This window comes from Neodiprion fabricii, chromosome 4 (genome assembly GCF_021155785.1).
Source record: "Neodiprion fabricii isolate iyNeoFabr1 chromosome 4, iyNeoFabr1.1, whole genome shotgun sequence".
In the NCBI taxonomy this organism is placed as follows: Eukaryota; Metazoa; Arthropoda; class Insecta; order Hymenoptera; family Diprionidae; genus Neodiprion; species Neodiprion fabricii.
The window spans coordinates 3,839,107-3,862,857 of record NC_060242.1 but is presented as its reverse complement, the minus strand read 5'-3'; the positions used below and the strand labels follow the sequence as shown (position 1 = coordinate 3,862,857).

Sequence of the window (23,751 nt, the reverse complement as noted above, 5' to 3'; positions counted from 1 at the left end):
TAGTGTATAAGTAGTGGATAAATAGGATAGGGTAGCTAATATGTGTAGTGGTTTGTTACAGACGACCACCATCCTCCCCCCACATTCACTCCGCCAGAACTACCCAAGATGGTTCACGTGCGAGGTACAGTCACACCTCTCTCTCTCATTCGTACCTGTCGCAGCAGCTTGAAAATTAAGCTCCCGCAACCCGCTTTCCCACCATTCGTACCGCGTATAAACATATATGAATAAATATATACCTATATATATATATATTTATAATTATAAAATTAATTACAACAAAGACAGCTCGTATATTCACCGCAATATTTTTTTATATTCTTATATCTTATACCAAAGCGGTTATTATAATTATGGAACAATCTGCACACGTGCATGCAGCAAGCTTTCACTACAATTTCACAACTTTTCAGTTTTTAAATTCATTTATTTTTTTGGAGGGTGGGGGGGAGATTTTTCGCCGGTTGAAGCTCAACGGAATTTGTTCAATTCTCCTCTACGGGACGACGATGATAGTTTACATCGGAAGAGAGAAAATGGTCCGTATCGGTTTCGAATTCAAGGGAAAGAAATAAAAAAATAAAAAAAAAAATGAAATATGAAAAAAAAGGAACGGAAAAATGAAAATAATGTAGTAGGTTGTAAAAAGTGAATTTGTTACTGTAATCGTTTATGTTCGTTACATTGAAATACGTTTTATTAACTCGCATGTTATTTTAATTTGACCGCAGACAAAATATGACGTTTGAACGTAATATCTGTGATCGTATACAACGTTCTTATCTAAATACGTAGTGTTGTGTTTTTATGTAATAATTGATCGTTTGCATGCAAAGCGCTTGATTGACTTGAGGAAGGGAGAAAGTAAATAATGAAATTTGAAACGAAGAAAAAGCAACAAAAAAAAATCGACAAAAAAAAAAAAAAATCAAAAAATACCGAATATAAATAATGAAATCGAATGGATGCACAAGTAGATTATTATACAGTAAAATTGTAGTTCTGTAGTAAACTGTAAGAATTATTATTTTGGGGCCAGGTCAAAGGGGTATGTATATACACTTCTCGGAACAGGGTGAAAAAATATTTAATTTTCTCATTTGTCATTTTTATACACCGCCAAATTCGCTTCAGTGAAGTTTTTTATTTCATTACGATGTGGCCTTAATCGCGAGGTGTATATGCAAACCCTTCTTGACAGACATGCGGTTTTTTTTTTGTTTTTTTTTCACTCAATTTCAACGAAGATAATAGTTTTACACAGGTATATATCATATGAATGTAATTAAAAAATCAGAAATCGCGTACATTGTATGCACATTTAAATAATTTAATCAGCACTACCCCGGATCGCGTTTGACACTCACAATCATAGAATTTTGGCACATGCAATAACGGCGATTAGTTGGAAAGTTCGTTTTTCGATGGAAGTATAATCCTGAAAACAATGTTAAAAAATTAATAAACGCACTGTGGCTTGCACTTGTATGATTAGCTGGTAAAATCATCGGTATCGAGTCGCTGTATAATTATCGATTTCTTCGTTGTAGGTGAGATAAGCCGAGAACGAGACGATCTAAACGGTGAGTTGAAAGTTGTTACGATTTTCGATTGATTGAATAAAATTACAAAAAAAAAAAAATAAGAAAAAAAGAAAATACGGGGATTAAATTCGTCCTTTTTTATTCCAGCGATGAGAAATCATCGAAATTCGGTCGGCATGACGCTGATGAACTCGACGAAGCAAGTGAACAAGGTGAAACCGAACGTGAACAGAACGCCGAACGATAGTTTGTCCAGTCCTAACCAGTCGTACAACAACCAGAGGTAAGTACGAGCATCCCGTGAGTAAATTTTTTCTTTTTTACTTCTACTCTTCATTTTTATCACTCGTCACTTGATTATACATGTAACACGCGGTAAAATTTTCATCCTGCAGTAGAAGCAGTTAAGCCATTCATCGGTCGATATTACCTGAGAATATTTAAATACCAGGCAATTGTTTAACATTGAATTATTGGCGTACCTCGTTTGAAAATCAGGCGATGGTATTTTCATAGGTGAAATATATTATACTCTCAATACCCACCATTCTTGTTTTCTAATAGACGAAAGTCTATCGATTGAAATTTTACAGTACGGATACGTGAAAATAATTATGATTGAAAATAAATTGCATAAAATTTTATTTAAAGAAGAGAACATTAAATACGTACAGTTTTTTTAAACTGCTATATATTGCTTGGTAGCAATATCTTGTTATATGTATAATATTACACTTACGTATCTATATATATTGCAATTTGAAAATATATTTCACTCACTCTCTCATATTTCTGTTACAATTATACACGCATATCGATGTATAATGATTCTGTATACCGAGAGAAATTTCCAGTCGTCATTACTCTACAGATATTAGAAACTATTTTTATTCTGTACTATAGTCGAAAAATATAGTTCCGGGTGCAAAGTGATAACGAGTTTTGTAGCTGTAGCCAGAAAATCTAGCGTTTGTGATTATTCTTTTTGATTATTATTACCGAAAAAAAAGAGATTCAAAGTTGCGATAATAAGAAAATGTAGTATCGATAACTTTAATCTGACACTAAATATTTACTTGTACAACATTGCTACGTAATTCCAACGAATATTTGAACCGTTACTGAAACGATAACCATATTAGCAATATTTTCTAGTAACTATAACAAATGAAATTTTTCCCAGTGTACAGTATACAGAGCGATTATTTATCGACGAAATGGTCCGTCGTCTGCTACATAGTTGAATGCGCATGCGCTAAAATTTGAGAGCAACTGTTTGGCAGGGCTACCAACGGTCATAAATTCGAACGACGGATAACCTGAAAAATTTTGTCAGCTGTCGGCGTTGAACGCAACTGTCGATGACGACTGTGAAAATTTTTGAGGTTACGTCGACGACGGTTGGTCACCCTGACAAACAATCGCTCTCGAATTGTTGCGCGTGCGCATTAAATCGTAGCAGACGACGCGGCATTCTATCGATAGATAATCGTTCTGTACATCTACATCTACTACATGCGTAACATAGACATACCTCCTCGCTGCAGGCTTATAGTAATGAATTTCTCGATTTTCGACGAGTGCATCTGTACGATGAATAATCTTAATTAATAACTTTTTGCACCAAAAAACAGCCAAACTGACTGAACTGCAATTTTACACAATAAACCCTGTTAAACCAAGTTAAAAAAAAAAAAAGCATGCAATTATACTTAAATTGCAAATACATTTTTCATAATTATCATTATCATCACTGTTGTCATAATTACACATGCGTTTATTATTTTCAAGCTCACTAATGGTATACCTATACGTTCAGCTTTGTTGCAATCCTGAATTCATTATATGCTTGTTTATGTTCATCTCGTTCTCAAATTACTGCGATTTTCATTAAAAAGAAAAAAAAAAAAACACCTGCACTTCAGACGTAAAGAGCAATGGTTACGTAGAAAAAATTAAATTCATCCCTTCTCCCCCCGCCCCGTCATTCATATCCACACGATTCGTTCCCGTATACTATCTGAATATGTAAATTGAATAATCGGAGGATGTTATGTCACGCAGAGATTGAGCTGTCGTAACTATACATGTACATATATTAGGAGGGACCAACGTGAAATCACACCTTCTGATTCCAGATCGCAAGAGGAATCTGCATACTCTGGTTACCATCTCGCCTACGAAGTCAAAAAACTCATGTACGCTTATGCTGTTAACACTGTTGTTGGTTTATTTTTTATTTTTTAAAAAAATTTATTTCTTATTATTGTTATTATTGTCATTATTGTATATACGTTGTATACGTTGTAGGTGGAGAGAAAAAAAAAGTCCGTCTGTGTTTTTGTGATACGTTGGTACATCTAACCACTCTAACGATTAATACGTTGCATTACGTACTGCTTGCACACTCTATTGTATGCCAATGTATACAGTAGCTAAAAAGCCCGCGTGTCTTGATTCGTACGTATGTACGTATAACAATATCTTGCATGCCTTTGCCGCTTTTGTAAAACTTTCCTAAAACTCTACCCTTACGCCACAAGTGTGCTATATGGAAAAAGGTATCGTAGAGTCGAATATCGGGTAAACTGATTGGCGATGAAAAGTATATAAATAATAGAAGGTGTAAAAAACGAACGATAAGAAAATTTCCTGCATGCGTTAAAAATTTCTCGGAATTGTGAACGGGTAGCCCTAATTTAAATTTTTCCACATATCGCGTAGATCGGATTTTTAACGAAGACGAGAATTCACGCGTATGGATTTCGGGATTACGTTCCGACGGTACGAAGAACGAGCATAATTATGTGTTTTTTTTTCTCTACCTTTTTTGTACTTTGTTACGCACTTTTACCGCGTGACGAGTCTCTTCCGCTAGATCGAATGTCGAGTATAATGATATCTATTACAAGGAGAGCACCGACGGATCGGTAAAACATTTCCGGCGCATTCGTTTCAGGCCGACGAGCCGGGGCTCGGGCGGTAACAACGTGAACAACAACGGGGGTCTCCAGGTCGGGATAGCCGACGACCAGGCGAAGGACTTCGACTTTGAGAAGACGGAGATGAAGTACGACTCGACCGGAATGTTCCACTGGAGCCCGGCGCGAAACCTCGAAGACTGTATCCTGGACCGGAACCAGGCGGCGATGACGGTGCTGAACGGGCACGTAGTCGTCTGCCTCTTCGCCGATCCGGACTCGCCCCTGATCGGACTGAGAAACCTAGTAATGCCACTGAGAGCTTCCAATTTTCACTACCACGAGCTTAAACATGTAGTTATAGTCGGTGCCGTTGACTATATACGGCGGGAGTGGAAGATGCTGCAGAATCTCCCCAAGATATCGGTTCTGAACGTGAGTGAAACGACACTCGCGAGCCTCGGGCCTCCCCGAGGGGTTGATCGCTCGTGAAATCTGGTGTACACTTTTACAGAAGTCTTGTGGAATCCCTTGAAATCTTTGAAATCTCCTGAAATCTTTAGGAATCGCTGTAATTTTCCCTTCTAAAAAATCCTTTGATATCCCATGAAGTCTCTGGTAATCTTTTGAAATCCTCTGAAATCCCTGAAATCTTTTGAAATCTTTCGAGATGCCTGAAATTTTTTGAAATCCGCTGAAATCATCGGTAAATCTTTCGAGATCCCTGAAATCTTTTAAAGTTCTTTGAAATCCTTGAAATCCCATGAAATCTCTTGAAATCCTTTGAAATCCCCGAAATATTTTGAAATTCTTGAAATCCTTCAAAATTCCACCAACTTTGTTGTAACCTTTTGAAATCCTCTGAAATCGCCTGTCGTTTTTTGAAATTTTTTGAAATCTTTGAAAATCCTTTAAAATCTTTTGAATTCCCTGAAAAATTTTCAAATATTTGTAATCTTGAAACGAGGTGTCCATCAAATCGATGTGTAATCAACCCCTCGGTCCTCCCTCTACGCTTCGTCGTCACCTCATGTCCTTCCTTGTTGTTTCAGGGTTCGCCGCTCAGCAGAGCGGATCTCAGGGCCGTGAATGTCAACCTTTGCGACATGTGCTGCATTCTGTCGGCTAAAGTGCCTAGCAACGATGACCCCACCCTCGCCGACAAGGAGGCCATCCTCGCGTCCCTCAACATCAAGGCCATGACCTTCGACGACACTATCGGCGTACTGAGTCAAGGTTCGTCCTGCAATTCTGGCCGGGCTCCCTTGACAATCAGCAGAGCCCTGTTCCACGTGTCTTGAGTACGGGATCACGTGACGGTTTTAAATATTTACATGAGAATCCGATCCCTGTTTTCCATCCAACATCGGGTAGATTTAACATTTTTCACGCTATATGATCATTTTGATGCTAGCAAGTGCGTTCCGATCAATTAGGACCGATCAGTTACTGCATGAATTCATAATCGAATAGTTTGCAAAATGTAACCTCAAACGACGCCCGTCTCGCGACGAAATTAATTGATAAAAAATTTGAACATTTTTTGTTCAACCGTAACCGACTAGATCGCATTTTCTGACAACGGCACGATCATTTTGCGATAATTTCCAAACAAATTCTTACTGTCGATAAAAAATTGTCCCGATACTTGTAAATGGTATTGAATCGGTCACGTGACACCGTGCTCAAGATCGATTGGAAAATATGATCGTTTCTATCCGACGTTACGTCAAGTGTGCTCCGAACTCAATCGCGCTGTTCAAATATCGTTCGATTGTTCCAGTTGGCAGTCCGATAGTTCTACAAAGAAGAGGATCCGTCTACGGCGCCAACGTGCCGATGATCACCGGTAAGCTGAGAAACTCTGAACGTTTAAACGCAATTTCTATACCGTATCCGGATCACTCAAATTCGACCGTCATTCCGTGTCCGTTATATTTAAGAATTGGTGAACGACAGCAACGTCCAGTTTCTCGACCAGGACGACGACGACGATCCGGACACTGAACTTTACCTGACGCAGCCCTTCGCCTGCGGCACAGCCTTCGCAGTCAGCGTTTTGGATTCCCTCATGTCAACGGTTAGTTTCCCTCGACATATTGTTATTTTTTACTGAAAAAAACGAACGCCTGGTGCTCAAATCGAGAATCATTTCAGACCTACTTCAATCAGAACGCGTTGACGTTGATTCGATCTCTCATCACCGGAGGGGCGACTCCCGAGTTGGAACTGATTCTTGCCGAAGGTGCTGGGCTCAGAGGAGGATACAGGTGGAGCTTTATTACTTTCAGAGCCATTGTTGCCCATCTACTTTCTCAATACTTGCACTGTAGACCTGCAAGTGATTTTTCTCGGTTATAACATACTAGATACTTACAAGGAAGTTATCCCAAGTCGAAAAATGAAACTTTCTCAATTAAAAACAAACAACTGCCAAATCGCCCCTTGACATACCTTACTTTGGAGGGTGGTTTCACTCCCTTAGAGCGTCCAGTGGCAGATCAAAAAAAAAAAGAAATAAATAAAATACGTTTCGCTTAATTTTTAGTCTACTGTAACATATTGCCAGAGAAATAAAATCGGAGAGATCGACCTTGGACACCTTCCTTGTTAGAAAATTCAGTCGGAAATGAGATATTTTCACTCTGGCAACTTCGGATTGTCATTTCAAGGACCTCCGAAAACCATTTCGAAATGGAGCTGAAATCAACCGCTGCAAATCCGTTAGTAAATTAGGTTCCACCCGACGGATATAAGTCGTAAAATTGAAAGATTCGCTTCAGATTTGGAAAAAGTATTCCTCCAGATCTTTTATACTCTTTGCCACGATCCCGGTGTATTGAAAAAGTAAAATTTCTCCCGTCTCTTCTGTTATTACTTACACTCATTTCCCACTGACCCTCTTCTTCAGCACGGCGGACAGTCTTTCGAATCGGGACCGGTGCAGGGTGGGTCAAATATCGTTGTACGACGGGCCGTTGGCTCAGTACGGCGAAGGTGGCAAGTACGGCGACCTCTTTGTCGCGGCATTAAAATCGTATGGAATGCTGTGCATTGGTCTGTACAGGTACAGGTACCGGACTTTTTTTATCTCGATGGTATTTATTGGATTTTCTATTTCTTATATACAATATATCACAATATATATATACATATATTGTCTAACATACGTTACGTCTTTTATGTATGTCACACATACTGCTGCGTATACATATAGACAATTATCCATTTTTTTTTTGTCAACATTATACTATATATTGTATTGTACAATTTGTTTCCTCATATCTTTTTTTATATATATATATACATGTATATAAAACATACATGTATATATACATATATTGTGAGTATATATATATATATGCATAATGCGCACAAATTTTGTATTTTGCATTTGTTTTTGTTTGCATCTCGCTACGCAGCACCGATATACACGCGTGTGCAGAGTTTTGCGTAAAAGTAAGAAAATGCAAAAGCCTACGAAAAAAACAAACAGAAACGAAAAAAACCGAACAAACAATGTTTGTAAGTTTTGCTCATCCAAAAAATATCATTTTTGAATTTTTGATCGCCAATTTATTTAGTCTTTAGTCTGTCGTATTGATTGTGTTTTTTTTCTTTCTTTTGAAACAGTTTTTTGTTGTTTTTTTTTTTTTTTTTTACACATATTTTTTCCTTTTTTTTAGTTAGCTGCTACTGGTTCCATTTTTTTGTTTTTTTTTTTTGTTTTATCCGTACTGTTAATTATTCAGCTTGTCGAATTGTAACGCAAACTACCACTCCTCGTTATCCGCTATTCTTAACACTTTTCCATATGTTTCCTCACCGCGCGTTTAGGTTTCGCGACACGAGTTCATCCTGCGACGCATCTTCGAAACGATACGTCATCACCAATCCACCTGACGACTTTACTCTGTTACCAACAGATCAGGTAAACACATTACATGTTATACATATATTACATAAAATGCACAGTAAGTCTGGTTAACAAGAAAAGGAAAAGAAAATCACTAGCGGGGTTACAAAAAGTAAAATTTCAAGTTAAATCTAGTCGAATTTTCTATCAGTTCTTTTATCAAATCTTTTTTATAAAAAGCATACAAAAAAAAAAAACGAAGCATACTCAACTAAGTGTATTAGTATACCAATAGATATGTGAAAATGATATAGAATTCCGATTGTTCAATATTTTGTTTTTCTATATACTTCGAACCTTTACACATTTTGTGATTACTCTGTGATAAAATTTCGGGTTTTTCAAAATTCTATATCACCACCCTCGACTTACATCGTGTCGACATATTCGACCTTTACATCCGCCAAACGAAAAAAATTCCGTGCGATATCGCTTGAGCGTCGATCAAATCCTCTGGTTGAGGTGGTAAAAATTCAAATACAATTTTCGCGCAGGTATTCGTTCTAATGCAGTTCGACCCGGGTCTGGAGTACAGACCGAGCAGAGGAGCCCGAGGGAAAGATGACGCCTCCTGACTGTTGCTGTGTAGCGCCCTCACCGACGGACCTTACTCCTACATCTAAATGAAACTGGTTGAAATCGCGTCGAAATCTTCCCCGTTATTTCATATATATACATATATACATATATACATATATACATATATACATATGTACATATATATATATATTTATATATTTAGATTTGTCTTAAGTTTTCACCACGCTTTAGGGTGTTTCTCATGCATCGATGATGATTGAAAAACTTGGTAAAGAAAAAAACGTTTAATTAGAGGAAAAAAAAGAACACACACACACACCTATATCAAAAAACGAAAAAGATAATTTTATTTATTTATTAATTTATTTTTTCGTTCTCATTCCTTTGAAACGTTATAAAAGCGGAGCTGGTTTTCTCGCGCAAAAAAATACCTACATCTATTACCGTATGTACCTACTTTCTCAAAATTTTCTCTTGTCACGCAAAAGAAGTGTTTTTCTTTTCACGTCATCCCCCCCCCCCCCCCCCCCCTTTCCGCCGTTAGCGTAGACAGAAATCAACGTTGAACGGTTTTTTATTTTCTATCGTCATCGCTAAGTACTCGCGTTTTTCTCCCTGTCATTTTCATTTTTCTACTTGTTATTATTTACGGAGAAATGAAGGGGAAGAATTATTGGCAAAGTATTTCCGGTCCGAGGGCTGCTACACGCTGCGAAGTGTCTCGCAAAGATATCGAGATTCTAAGGACAGCTGTACAGTAATAATAATGATATTATTAATATTGATAATACTAAATAATAATAATAATAGCAGTTATAATAATGGGTGAATAATGTGACAATGAGTTGACTGGACAGTGTGTGAAAAACAAAAAGAGAACCGATAAGAGCAAGAAATATAGAGGAGGGGAAGAATAAAAGTAATAATGATGATAATAATAATGATTTATGATTTAAAAAAAAAAAAATTAAAAAAAAAAAAAAAAAAAACGAACAAAGAGAGAAATTATCTAGTTTAAATTACCCTAACGAAGGTGGTGATGCTATGAGGAATTGGTTCTTAAGTAGAACGCTACAACCTGCAACCGCGTGTCTGCACTGATAATACCCGGTGGCGATAGAAAAAAAAAAAAAAAAAAGAGATAAAAATGGAACAGTGAGAAAGAAAACGAAGAAGCAAAGCAGCGTGATAAAAAATTAAAGAGAAGGAAGGAAAGAAAGACAATTTGAAAGTTAGGTATTGAATAGTGTATAGAATGATTATAATACTTTAATTATTATGTAGATAAAACATAAAATTATCGGCAATTTACGGGCAGATCTGAGACCGTGCTAAAATTATTACAACAGATTATACAGGTATATATACAATATATGTTGATGAATTGCAACTATTTTATTTCGACAAGCTACGTAATGATGTGTACGTACGTATACATGTATATTTGCAGTACGCATGCACAATTGTCGAGACTGAAAGTTAATGTAAAAATGTTGTTTATATATTTTCAAATCAACTTTCGGTTGTATTTTTTTTTTCTGTCTTTTGTTGCGTTCTTCTTTCGTTCCGTTCTTAATCGCCGATTATCGGTAATCCCTTCTCTCGTGATTCGGAGATCGAGTGAATTGCCGTAATAATTATGAAATAACAGCGTTCAGTGAAACGAGTTTATATAATATGAGTTATTGCAGCGAAAACAGAAAATTTCAAGATACTACGTGTGGAGTATTACACACGCATACACAGTCCGCAGCGGCGTATGCAATAACCGTGGGTAAATAAATGATAAGTAGGAGAGAAAAAGAAGAATACAAAGAATTTGAATGGGAAAATAAAGAAGAATAAAATAAAATTTAAATATATATATATATATATGTATATATATATACGATGTGCCACAAGCATTGCGAAGTTATATAATTACACACACACATGCATTATATTATATTACATGTTTAATAAGAAGTGAACTCAAGTGCGGGACTAAATGCAATCTTACCTCGTGTGTCTTGTTTACGACTAAAACTAAATAAATGAAGAAAATTAAATAAAATAAAAACTAATGAACAAATGAAAACAAAACAGAAAAAAAAAAAAAAAAACTATCAGAAATTGAAGAACTTTGTACAGGAGATGTGAAAAACAAATTATACGATATTATTATTATTATTATATATATATATATATAAAGAAAACGAAAAAAAAAAAAAAAAAACCCCTTTTCCACACAATTTTTAGTAAATCGATATGTAATATTGTAACTAGTCATCACCCGCAGAAAAGAGAGAGGAAAACGGAAGGAAAAAGAAAAAAAAAAAGAACAAAACAAAACCCTCATCGACGACATACTTCTCTTTTATAATAATATATTGTATATTATACGCGTATGTATATTTTTTTTTTCCTCGTCAATATCGCGAACGGTTCGACTATACGTACGTATTACGAATACGTGTACACAATATGTAACACACAAGTAAATAACAAATTACACATGTAAATGCGTATGCGTGCGTTTGTTTAAATGTATATACACGTATAGCGAATACGTACGTATATATCTGCCAAACTTATGAATATATACCTAATTGTAAAACGTATTAGGCGCTCGGCGAAGTTCAAAAAGCTCGCTTGTTTATCGCAAACGGCGCCCGAAATGAATGACGGAATCAACGATAGAAAGATTGCGTGTGCGAGTGCGTGCGTGCGTGTGCGTGTGAGGATATGAAGAAAATTTAACCCTCCGTTGCGTTGCTGTTCTAAAGAAAAAAAAAAAAAACAAGTTGAAAAAATAACTCGACGATGCGAAGAGGAGGAAAGAAAGATAAGTTGCGAATACGAATGAACAAGGAGGAAGAAAAGACGAGGGGGAGCGAAAAAAAACAAAAAACAAAAAAAAAGGAAAAAAAAAAATAAACGATTTAAACAATTAATTAAATGAAATCCATTTCGATTAAAAGACAACTAGCTGTGGTAGATGCTGCCGTGTTCGTATATTATGTATAACGTGTATTAACGTGTATAACTGCGCTGTTGCTGCTGCCGCTGTCGTTGCTGAATGCTACCGCTGCTGCCGCCGCAATTATAATATTCACGTGCACTGTTCACTGCCACTGCAGTTCATATTATCATTATGTATGTATGTATGTACAATTTCACATAACGATATGGTTTCATTAAGACAAGGGAAAAATAAGCGACGCTATACTTTGCGAGATATGTATGACGTTAATTATTATCAATGTGATACCTGGTTAAATATATCCGTGCAATGGACAGAGCGGAGCGCTTGTCTTTGTTTTCTTCTTATTCTTATTCTATTTCTTTTTATTCAGCACATGTATTACATTAGTAGAATTTTTCAACAATTCTTTATTCGTGTATAAACGCAGGTCGCGAAACGTTGTTTCACCTTTTTTCCACAAGTGACACGTCGTGATGAATATGTAAAAAAAAAAAAAAAAAATTAGAGTAAACACGTGATCCAAATAAATTGTCTATTTTAAAGATGATAGCTACATATATATATATATTGTTTTTTCCCTATCTTAATCGAATTATATCACCTCATACGCATTAGTGTTACGTACACAAATCGTTAACATTGAATTTCCAATGACATGTGGTTCTAGTATTTTACAAATGAACAATTTTGTATCTTACAACCAGCCAAAACAAGTCACGTCTAACCGTGAAACGTGTCGGGCATTGATTTTCAGGCACTATAAATTGACCTTATACTTGATACGTTCGCTTCTCACTTCGTTATTTGGTTTTATTGCCAATTGCATAAATAACTCACCCGTGGTATGGAAAGTATAAGATGTCGTTTGAAATAAATTAAAAAAGAAAAAAAAAAAAAACAAGCAAACAACTTTTCACGTATTCACGCTAATGCGAAGAGATCCTTGTTGATTCCACCTATGCTTTAATATAATCTCTTGAGAATTATTCAATGGAGGATGAGGTCGCCATTGCAGATATTAATAATCCGATTCAATTGATACACGGGAAAAGGAAAGTGAAGTTTTATTGGCTTGTTGTGAGGTACATAATTTATTCGCGCACTCTCTTAATAATATTAATATTAATAAGAACACTAAGAATAATGAATAATGATTAATAATAATAACGATAACGATAATAATAATAACATTAAATAATGTCATACTAATGATAATTATATTTCATGCACCGATTCAAATCAAGTTCATCGCATCTTTGTTCACATTCTCGTGTATTATGAGCTCGTGGTGCATTTTGCCTGTATGTATGACGTATGTATCTAAAAACAAACAAACAAAACCGGAAAAGAAAAAAAAAAAACAAATGATTTGGATATAAATAATTATGGTCACTGTATTAAATAATGTATAAAAAAGAAAAAAACTAAAAAAAAAAAACGAAGATGAAAAAAAATGCAAAAAAAAAGAATTATAATTAAGGCACGCGGCGTGCTTGCCACCTTCAATGCCTCATTGACCTCATCTAATGCTTTTTTATCTGTACATTTACAATTTGTGTACCAATGAGGAACGTTGTTTAATCATGTTGTTGATGTTATTGTTAAAGAATGAGATTCAATATTGTACATAAATATATATTCATTATAATTGATGATATAAATAATTATATACATAAAACGAAAGAAAAAGAAACAAAAAAAAAGTGAAAGAAAAAGAAAAAAAAAGAAAAAACTCGCGTTCTCGCTCATTTTCAACCCGCCTGAATTTAACAACCAGCTTTTCTTATCACCGTTAAGTAATCACACGTATATGTATATATGATTTTAATCGCCGGTATTTAATTTTATTAAGAAAAAACAAAAACAGGTATATAGTAATAATATTGTGTATAATATTTACATCGCTTCAAAATTAACAATATTTACAATTATGTCTTACGAATTTAATTTTACTTTGTATTCAAGTAACTTATACGTATATCACTTTACGAATATCCAGTGCTCACCAACTCCGTAATGTTTTAACTACAATGACTACAAAAAGAGTTGTATTGACTTTTATGGGGGAGAGTATTATACTTCATCCGAATGTTCTAATTATTTATTACCAGGACGATAAAGGTCTATTATTAGGTCCGTAGGTAACATTATCATTATCCCCGAATCTTTCACCTCTTAGATGTACGTTATTTTTTTATATCAATGCATCGTATGTACATACATCGGGTATTACTTATACTATCACAGCTCCGTCGTGGGGACGTTTCTGTTCTGCTGCAGAAACATCGGCATTCGATTGTCCGACCTCGCCTCAAATTGATTCATTACCGGGTTGACACTTTCCTGAAACGGAGAATGATGGAAAATTGGTAAAGTTAGAAACGCATCGAAAGTCACAGCGAGTTCTCCGAACGAATCAATTAATTACCCGCGGTCCCTCGGACCATGCGTTTTCCCCTAAAAATCCGTTGTTGGAGTATGAGAAATTCGGATGATTCTCAATCCCGATCAAGTCCGAATCGTTGCTGTACTGGCTGTGATTAGAAAATGAATAAAAAATTAGTTTCACGTTCGGTGTTCAGTTCGATCAATTATTCCGGTAATATTATATCCTACCTGATCCTGTCCTCGGGCATTTTTTCCTGAGTATTCCACATGGGATTCGAACCTTCTAAAGCAAACTTATTCGTCATTGGAACAGCTCCGATCTTGTTCAATCCCGAATTCTGCGAGCCGAAGTTAGTAACAGCCAGTTTGTCGAGCCGGTCGGTCAGCCTGAAATTGGGATAAATTTATGACACGGTGAAGAGGGATCACCTGAGGCTTACAAGTCGTTTCTTTACTAACTGTTTCGTCTTGATGATGTAGGCCGTGAGAAGAGCTATGCAGCATACGAATAGAAGGACGCAGAGGACTATGAGGACTGATTGAATGATGTACTCGACGGTGTCAGTGGTGCTGGAGCTGCTGGAAGGCACGTCGATCAGGATCAGCGATCTGGTGAGTAGGGTGACCTTCAGGTTGGTGATGGTTTGGAGATCGTTCGACGCGCTGAAAAGGCAAGAATCCTTAGTTTCTGAAACTCATTCCATCCGCTCCGGTATGCATAGTATATAAATCACGGATACTCACAGGATGATAACGTCGCTCGTGACCGGTAGATTGGTGTCCTCGTTTATAAAGTGGGTGGTAACGACTGTTTCGTTGTCCAGACTAGTGACCTCGTCATCGTCAAGAGCCTTCGTCACGTAGTCGATGTTGCATATGTATCCGAACGCGTCGGTGAACGACGATATCACCTGAAACGAGATGTTTCAACGAATGAGAATAATACTGTCAACCGGATGCACGAAGATAACAAACTTACGAAGGCCGTTTCCTCGGTCAGTTCGGTAACCGTGTTTTGGAAGGTGAATTCGACTCGGTTGCTCTCCGCGATCACGTAAACTTTGATATTTGCGGTATCGGTATTATTGACTGGAACAGTAATAACAATATCGATTGAGAGGAATGGCGCACTTCGCTTCCATGTTTGTTCAACGATGGTCAACGAATACCTGCGTCATGAACAGTGACAGTAAAGTCGAAGTACCCAGCCATGGTGGACAACGGAACAAACTGGAGCGTCAGTTCGCCGGTTTCACTGTCTAGAATGAATGGATCGGTGATGGAGGAAATCGAGTCATCTGAATAACTCATGGAATCGTCGTCCATGTAGTAGGTCAGCGTTTCGTTCAGATCGGGATCGGTGGCCTGATCGAAAAATCGAAGTGAGAATCAATCCCGAAAAATGTAAAAATCAATTCCTCATCACCTACCACGACGGTAAGAATCACTTTGTCGACCTCGTCTTCCGGTGAAACACCACCGTAATAAGCGCTGCTTTCAAAAGTGGGAGGATTGTCGTTCACATCGACCACCTAAAATGTACAAAGAAAAAAAAAAAAAAAAAAAAAACGAAAAGACAAATTGAATAACATCTTCGTGGATCAGATTAAAATTCGGATCCCTTAAGACTCACTATCACGGTGATGTTTAACGTGGCAGCCTCACGTGGACTTTCGGGAACTCCTTCGCTGCTTGTTGTCGCAACGACAAACAGTGAAAGAGTTTCCTGTTCTTCCCTATCCAACGCGGTGGTCAAGGTCATGTTCCTTGTTTCCGAATCCAAGTTGAAATACGACATGTCACCGTCTGTAAATCGGAAGGAAATATTGTCGTGAGAGTGTTTGGCGGTCTCAGTTCGGTATTGACACCGAATCGTCACCTTCGCTAGTGAAGTAGTAGTAGATGGTGACCAAGTCTTCCTCGTCCGCATCGATGTTTACCATATCCGTAGCTTCCGGTATAGTGACCGAAGTTCCCACGCCAGTAGTATTCTCTTTGAACCAGACGGTCCAATCGTTTTCAGAAAACTCGGGGCCTTCCGTTGAAATGAAGATTACCGTGTTGGTTTGTGTCGTTGTGCGATTCGGAGTTCCACCATCAGTGACAGATATCTCGATCTATAAATCGGTAAGACGCGACGCACAAAATTACTCATCATATCTTGATAGTGCAGGCATCATTTTATCTTGGCATACCTCGTAAGTGTAATTATCCTCGAGATCGGTTGGTACCGTTAAAAGCTGAAGCTGAGCGGTATACGTGCCAGTTGATACAAGAGTGAAGTATTCAATGGCAGTGTCTGTAACGTGATTTAAAATTTATGCATATGGTAGTACGTTTATCGCCAGCGTAAGAAAAATTGAAAAATAATCGTTACCCGAGCCGGTGAGAGCAAAGGTGACGGTACCACTGAGACCACTATCTTCATCAGTGGCCGTGAAGTCACTCAGATAACTGAGGTCGTATGAATACAGTTGTGAATTTGCCGTTTGAGTCTGGTATTGTGAAAAGGAAAAGTCGTTACTTATTTATATTACTATGAAACTGTAGTGTTTCAACAGCAGTCGAATACGTACCCGGCTGAGTCGAATGCTTTTGTTGGCAGTCGGGTAAGTTATAACTGGGTCGTTGTAGTTGTAGTCCTCGACGTAAATGTTGTACGTTCTGGTATCGTTTTGCGAGGAAGGATCAGTTCCTAAATCCTCGGCCTGTAATCGGAAATTATTATTTTAACCAGTTATTGCCGACTGCGGGTGATCTATCCAATCGAAATGCATTGAAGGGTGCAAATTTATTCTATTATCTTTCAACCTACGTATAATTCAACAGCCCAGGTACCATAGTAGCCTTTTAAACTGCAGTTCGCATATATCAACGCAGTTGTCTGATTTTGAGTCTCAACTATGAACGGTACGGCGCAATCATCGTCCAACACTGTGGAATTATCTTCAGGCGTGACACTGAGTATCTCATAAAATACTCTCGTATTATCCGTATTTGGTTCGTCGTAATCCTCGGCTACTACGGTCAGAACGAGAGTGCCCTAAAAGCGTTTACAATACTGCGTTAAAGTATAATTCTGTGAAAGTAATCGAAAATTTATACTACCGTGTGACATGAAAAATAGACTTACAGCCTCGGTACTTTCTGAAACGGTTGCCGCGGGATCAGACAAGTCAGGAAGTTCCGGGATTTGATCATTGATATCCGTAAGGATAACGTTGACGCTTGTCGTTATTGAGTTAGAATTCCCTAAATTGCAGTTAATTAAATGTCAAAAAACTATGACGAAATAACTGGAAAATAGGAGTCACATATAGGCTGTTCTGTACGCACATGTCACGTCCTCGTCCAAGTAGTTATCTCTGAGAACCAAATAGACCGTGAAATTCGAGGTTCCAAAGTCGCGATCGAGTTCGTATCCATCAGACAATGACACCTCTAGGAGGCCGGTGTATTTCCCCATACTGAAGTACTGCAATAGGGAACTGTAATCACTGTTGATCAGGTAGGATACATTGTTGTATGGAGCTGTAACAATTCCCGAACGAGGAATAATTATCAAGTGTCCATTCTCGAAGCATTCCACATTTAATGCGCGAGAATTTTAAACTCACATGTTCTGTCGTCATCTCCGGCAAAAACAGTCATTATCTCAGTTTCACTCTCCGATTTTTCCCTCAAATATACCGTGCTATTGTACTCGTCAGTGTTCAAATAAGGTGTCTCATCGTTCAAATCTGTCACGTATATTTCGATCTGAAACCGTATTACAAAAGCATTAGAGAAATTAAATACCGCGATAGTCGAGTACCGATTAAATCGTCACCAACTCACGTCCAGAGAAGTGTTGTAAAGGCTGTCGGATGCGTAAACAGTGAAATACAAATATTCGTAGGTCTCGGCATCGATGGCACCATCCGTATCTACCCTTATCACTCCAGTGGTAGAATTTATCCAGACAAGATCTTCAGCGGTATCGTTTGCCGGCCTGTGGTGGTAAGTTATAAAATCAGTTAATCGATTTCCTTTTGACATTCGCGTAAACGTTGAAACATCGTCGTGTCACCTGAAGCTTTTTTCGAAGACCCCACTCGTGGGAGTGGTAAGACTTACACGATATAATACGTAACAGTGTTGTATCCAGAGCCATCAGCATCCGTTGCATAAACGTTACCAATCAGCGTGTTAGTCACCTGGTTCTCAGTAACACTCATTGCGGTATAATCGTCAAATATCGGAGCGTTATCGTTTATATCGAGGATGCGGAGGGTTAGCAACGCTACGAAGGTTAGAGTCTTGTTAATCAGGAATCCGACTACAAAGAGGGGAGTGGAGATGCAAAACTCGTAGATGATCGGCTTACCAGTGGTGTAATTGTCGTTATGGACCGTCGTCTCGTCGGTGACGATAATCGTGAGGTACATGACGTCAAACTGTTCGTAGTCTAGTCTACCGGCCACCACCAACGTCGCCTCGGCATACAGGGTGCTGTTTTCTGGATAAGAGGTCTCAATTTCCAAGGTCCTATAAATTTTATGCCGTAAAAATTCCCGCTACAATTAATTCATTATTTACAATATACTAAAACACGCACCCCGTGTAAACGTCTTCGTCAACGATAACGCCACTCTTATAGGCGTACGAGCTGTCCCAGTCAATACTGAAGACGAGATAGGCGTCAGTGTCGACATCCGTCGCGGTGATCGTTGTGTTCACCTCTTCCCCGGTATCCCCTTCCTCGTATATTGTCGGGTTGGTCCTTGGCTGATTGTGAAAAAGAATTAATTATTGCGAAATTGATGGATTGAAGCTGGTAACAAGCACCACAGACCACTTACCATGGTAAGCGTTGGCGGTACGTCGTTCACGTCAATTACATTTATCGTAAGGGTGGCATAAGCAACGTGACTCCCAAGGTCGGTCGCTGTGACCTGGACAATAACGATGGGGATAGTTTCGTAATCCAAAGCTGCGTCCTGGGCTGTTGTGATGTTCCCTGTTACCGCGTCGATGGTCAAGGTCCGCTGGGATACAATCGCGTGTCTGTTTCATCGTGGAATTTACAAAATTTCGTCATGAGATTTGTCCGAGCTTAACCAGTTGTTGATTAAAATTGTTAATACGTAATCATTCGGATACTAACGTAACGTTATCGTCGACGTCGCGATCGGTCGCAAGCATACTGGCTATGTAGTAACCCATTTCGACGTCTTCGGCAACTTCTACCGACATTTCGGAATCTTCAAATATCGGGTATTCGTCGTTCCAATTTATCAGCTCGATAGTTACGTTTCTTACACCAATGTGAGAAGTGTTTGCCACTTCCGTAGCGACGATCTGTTAAAATTTGTGCGTGTATAGGCTATTTTCTTTATTAATAATTAACAGGAAATTAGCTGCGTCCTACCTGAAGAGTCATGCTCCTCCAGTCTTCATCCTCGTAATCTAACGCGGATGAATTTGACACAGATATGGTGAAAACACCGGATTGGTACCCACTCGTTGGTATGATCAAAAATGCCGAACTCCATCCAACCTCTGACTCATCTGTCAGCGCTACGGTGAACTGAGCGTTTTCAGCCTGTACAAAAAGCTCGCTGATAGATGAAAACGTCGCAGGAAAATAGTTTGTAAGGAACATAGTAATTCTTAATAATAATAATAATAATAATAATAATATCATAGTTGCGAGTACAGTCGTTTGAAATCAACGAATGACATGTTGAATTTGAAGTTGGTACCGTTGATTTGAAGCAAAACTTACGAGATCTGGGTCTGTGATTGTGATGGACTCGTTGAATGAAAGGGTCATATAAGTTTCCTCTAGGATTGATATGGATAGTTCGTCGGGTGCAATTTCGGGCGTATGATCGTTTATATCCTCGACGATGATGATGATCGTGGAATTGACCGACGAGGACTCGTCCAGAGTTTCGTAGGCTACTATGGTAAACCTGAATACTTCAGTCGCCAAAGTATCCCGGTCAATTGGATTTATCGTGATCTCTCCACTCGTCGCATTCACCACAAAGTACTCTTCTTGTCCTGGGATAAAGAGTATCTAACGTTTTGCCCGCCTTGGGAATAATTTCGGAACGTGGAATTTTATGGAACAAACTTACCGTCGGCTGTGGTGATCGAATAGCTTATATCCGCATTGATTCCGATGTCACCGTCAATGGCTGACACTTCAAAATACTGTGGAAAGTGATGTCTTTATAAAAACCCCGCGAGATTAATTCAAATCTAGATATCACCGTTTTACTCACATTCGTCGATTTCTCATAAATATTTGCCGCAGAGAATATGTTCGTCCATGTCGGTGCTTCATCCGGCATATCAATAACTTGCACGATGTAAGAAGCACTGCCCTGGTTTCCTGCCCCGTCCTGTTAAACATATTAATCATTGATCGAAGCCGATAATGATAGTGGAGAACAATTGAAACGTGAACAAATAACACGGCTGCAACCGCAATGTAAAAGTAAAAATAGACTATGATCAATTAATCGATTAAAACTAGAGCTTCAGGTTTCAAATACCCGTCCATTGTTAGACGCATCGGTAAATTAATATCAACAGCAGAACGTAGCGTGATTCGACGGTGTAGCGGATAAGAGCTGATCGAGTTTCAGATCAATAAAAACACGCGAATAAACTAAGAAAATAATCACAGGAAAAAGGTGTTTCCACATTGAAATATTTTCTTCTACAATTTGAAACAGCATCCCGAAATAGTGATCGAAGCAAAAAATATAAATGATAGATAATCACCTCTGCGACGATAACCAGCAGGTACATGGTGATAGTTTCGTAGTCAAGTTCTTCGTCAACTTGCAAGTAAGCATTTATCTGCATGGTTGTCGATGCGATTGCTTCGGTCACCATACTGAACATACCTGTACCACTTGTTGGCTGCAACAAACGTCAATATCGAGGGTTGCGTTAGAGATTCGAAAAATGCAACAAACCGAGGTACTTAATTAAGAACGAAAGCTCACAGTCGCGGTTATCGCAAAGGTGACTTCGTCTATCCACCCATCGGCATCCGTGACCAGAAACGAGCAGTTAGTTGTACCGCTCCAATTCTCCTGTAAAATATCGGGTGAAAATTATTTCTAATCACGCGTTGGGCCTCAAATGACGTCACTGATATCGTCGCGTCTGTATCGGCGATCACCTCGTCGTAAATTTTGCATTTTCAGACGATACCTCGACGGAGCAGCTCGTGCCGTCAGCTTGTATAACGGGAGCGTTATCATCGATGTTCTGAATGTTGAGAGCGATCTTGTGGCTTTCCTCGCCAGCGACAACGTAGAACCTGTAGTTTTGCATCGCCTCTGTTTCGTAGTCCTGGGCCTCGGTGATTACTAGCTGCCACACACCCTCTGTGTCCTGTTCGAAGACGGCTCCTAGGAGCAGGTTACTCTTGCTGTTCTCGAATCTCCCCAAGGTCGGTGTGTCCGTTCCTGCGAAAGACCATCGAAATCAACCTTGCGTGATTCGGTAACATTACCAAACAAGTTTGGATCCATCGAGGGAACGGTCGTAACCTGTATAAGCGAGCTGTGCGATCGTTACATTGTAGCTGACTTCTTCGTCCAGCAGAATGTTCGTCTGAGACTGAGTCGAACTGTAACCTGAGAAGGTAACCGCATCGTCGATGGGGTCTGGACTTACGAAAGGTGGAGTGCTCCAGTCAGCTGTGGACACGAGAATATTACGAAGATTACCGATCGGGTTTTGTGTTGGATTTTTACGTCACTCAATGCGACGTTACAATCAAGTGAGAAAGAAGAAGACTCACACGCCGTAGTTGTTCCAATACAGAATGCGAGGCTTATGAGCAGACCGAGACACACTTCGGCCGCCATGGTCTTTTGGTACTGATCTTTGGAAGAACTTTGTATCGCGCATATGTCGTCACCTCACTTGAAAAAAAATCAAGTGATGGAAGTTCGCAAACTCAGTTTTTAGCGAGTATTACGTACCTGTAAGTTTACGGTACAGTTTAGTTTCTTATCAAAAAATTATCTGCACATCCGACGCACTGCTGTTCGCAGTGTAATCTGCTAAAAATTCCTTATCTCGCGAATGATTGATGAAACAAAAAAGAAGAAGAAAAAAAAAAATAGAATACGAAGAGAAACAAGAATAAAAACTATAAATCTAATTCTACTGAATGCATTTGACAGCATGTCGCAATAAGTTGACTGATTCCATATTTCATCTGTCATAAGTCACCGTTTTGTTGCAATATTTTATTATTTACTCCGTTATAACGGCACTGTTGACCGTTATCTGTGCACTTGTAGAATGCACTTAGAAACTCCTCACCTTCTAATCAACGTATCCAAATTTTGCAGAGGAAATAACCCATACACCAAATACTTTGGCAGTTTAAATATGACTAGCAATATTATCGCTCATGTTCACTAGGTGCCAAAGATAACGTATACGTATAACAAAGCAGCGATAATGGGTTCGCTGATTATTGATATGGATGATATCATTCCAAGGCGAGGGGAATATTATTTTGGACTTTATCTATAGTATCTAAATGGCACCGCGAAAAGTAGGAATGCCGCCAATATCTTGCGGTTCCGGTCGCGATTCGCGAGATTAGCGCGTATTCACCCGAAAGTATCGCGAAGAACAAATTCTAGGGCATTCTGGGCATCTTGTTTTCGTTGAAAGAAAATTACAAATTTAGCGACCGTCTCGAAAAATCTCGACTAGTCTCAGAAATGGATGAAATTATGAGACACCTATATATATACATATCTATCGGTAGGATGTATTTGCAGATTGTCGGAACACGAGTCCCTGAATGGACTGTGATCTCTGATATGGGAAGGAATGGAAAAATTAAGTGGATCGTTAGAGGAAAATCTTCCGAGCTAATTAGTACGATTACGTATATTACGCGTATATTTTATTCGTCAATGATAGTGATGATGTTATAAAGTATATTAATTAACGTATCTATGAGCTCGTGTGTAAAGAACATTGTTCACAGAAATACGCCGTCCTGGACTTTGTGTTGTCATTAAAACGTCTGGAGGTGATAACTTCCGTCTTTCGCGTTTTTTTTTTTAAACGGCCCCGTTAGTCCGTCATGGTGCGTATATTTTTCCATCTGCTTATAACGAGATTGATTCTGCTCACGACTCTTCCCCGATTCACCGACCGATTACAAGAGTCCGAAGTTAGATAAGAAAGTCCAAAACAAAGGGCGCAATCGGTTAATCGTTTCGGAATTACCAGCCCAACGACCATGTTTACAAATGCTTTTCACAGTCGAGTTTGCAAACGACAGTGACGGAGCGTTTCAAGTATAGAGATAGGGTGTTTTTTTGCATCGGGCAAATCACCCACTCGAATCCACTCCGCAACTCGTGATATCCGTTTAAACAAAACCACTTACAGCCCAACCGGCAGAGATAATCGACGAACAGTAAACGGACATGC

At 38.5% G+C, this 23,751-nt stretch overlaps 2 protein-coding genes across 52 annotated transcripts in view; one reads left to right on the top strand and one right to left on the bottom strand.

Annotated features, from left to right (window-relative positions):
- Positions 1-11,706, top strand: part of LOC124180462 (calcium-activated potassium channel slowpoke) — a 110,534-nt gene extending 98,828 nt beyond the window's left edge. For 31 of the 50 annotated variants that reach the window (XM_046566017.1, XM_046565999.1, XM_046566011.1 and 28 more), the window contains 12 exons: positions 62-124; positions 1,554-1,586; positions 1,695-1,830; positions 3,686-3,745; positions 4,507-4,903; positions 5,521-5,704; positions 6,252-6,317; positions 6,412-6,548; positions 6,626-6,738; positions 7,380-7,541; positions 8,306-8,399; positions 8,879-11,706. In XM_046566017.1, the coding sequence (XP_046421973.1) occupies positions 62-124; positions 1,554-1,586; positions 1,695-1,830; positions 3,686-3,745; positions 4,507-4,903; positions 5,521-5,704; positions 6,252-6,317; positions 6,412-6,548; positions 6,626-6,738; positions 7,380-7,541; positions 8,306-8,399; positions 8,879-8,959 (1,526 nt within the window). In that variant the 3' untranslated portion in view covers positions 8,960-11,706. The remainder of the gene's footprint in view (positions 1-61; positions 125-1,553; positions 1,587-1,694; positions 1,831-3,685; positions 3,746-4,506; positions 4,904-5,520; positions 5,705-6,251; positions 6,318-6,411; positions 6,549-6,625; positions 6,739-7,379; positions 7,542-8,305; positions 8,400-8,878) is intronic. The other 19 variants (XM_046566036.1, XM_046566034.1, XM_046566047.1 and 16 more) reach the window with 4 other exon arrangements.
- A 2,047-nt stretch (positions 11,707-13,753) lies between these two features.
- LOC124180461 (protocadherin Fat 4-like) lies at positions 13,754-22,698 on the bottom strand. Of its 2 annotated transcripts, none has more exons than XM_046565992.1 (33): positions 22,618-22,698; positions 22,088-22,271; positions 21,834-21,983; positions 21,493-21,749; positions 21,282-21,371; positions 21,055-21,195; positions 20,550-20,669; positions 20,403-20,478; positions 20,045-20,325; positions 19,688-19,861; positions 19,424-19,617; positions 19,119-19,323; positions 18,875-19,044; positions 18,644-18,804; positions 18,394-18,559; positions 18,115-18,268; positions 17,895-18,036; positions 17,614-17,808; positions 17,411-17,529; positions 17,093-17,320; positions 16,854-16,985; positions 16,655-16,772; positions 16,473-16,576; positions 16,157-16,394; positions 15,911-16,083; positions 15,708-15,809; positions 15,447-15,642; positions 15,257-15,366; positions 15,022-15,188; positions 14,737-14,940; positions 14,506-14,664; positions 14,318-14,423; positions 13,754-14,232 (listed from the first exon to the last, which is right to left on the bottom strand). In XM_046565992.1, exons 2-33 carry the CDS (start codon positions 22,152-22,154, stop codon positions 14,131-14,133), a joined length of 5,001 nt encoding a protein of 1,666 aa, XP_046421948.1. In that variant the 5' UTR covers positions 22,155-22,271; positions 22,618-22,698; the 3' UTR covers positions 13,754-14,130. The 2 variants fall into 2 exon arrangements, with proteins under 2 accessions (XP_046421948.1, XP_046421949.1); XM_046565993.1 differs by having other exon boundaries at positions 22,088-22,211; positions 22,618-22,689.
- Between the last annotated feature and the right edge of the window lie 1,053 nt (positions 22,699-23,751).

Coding starts and splice junctions, on each gene's coding strand:
- LOC124180461 (XM_046565992.1), bottom strand. CDS start 22,154: ATGGCGGCCGAAGTGTGTCTCGGTCTGCTCATAAGCCTCGCATTCTGT. Junction 15,643..15,707: donor AAGTGATTCTTACCGTCGTG/GTAGGTGATGAG, acceptor TTTTTCGATCAG/GCCACCGATCCCGATCTGAA. Junction 14,233..14,317: donor CATGGTCCGAGGGACCGCGG/GTAATTAATTGA, acceptor TCTCCGTTTCAG/GAAAGTGTCAACCCGGTAAT.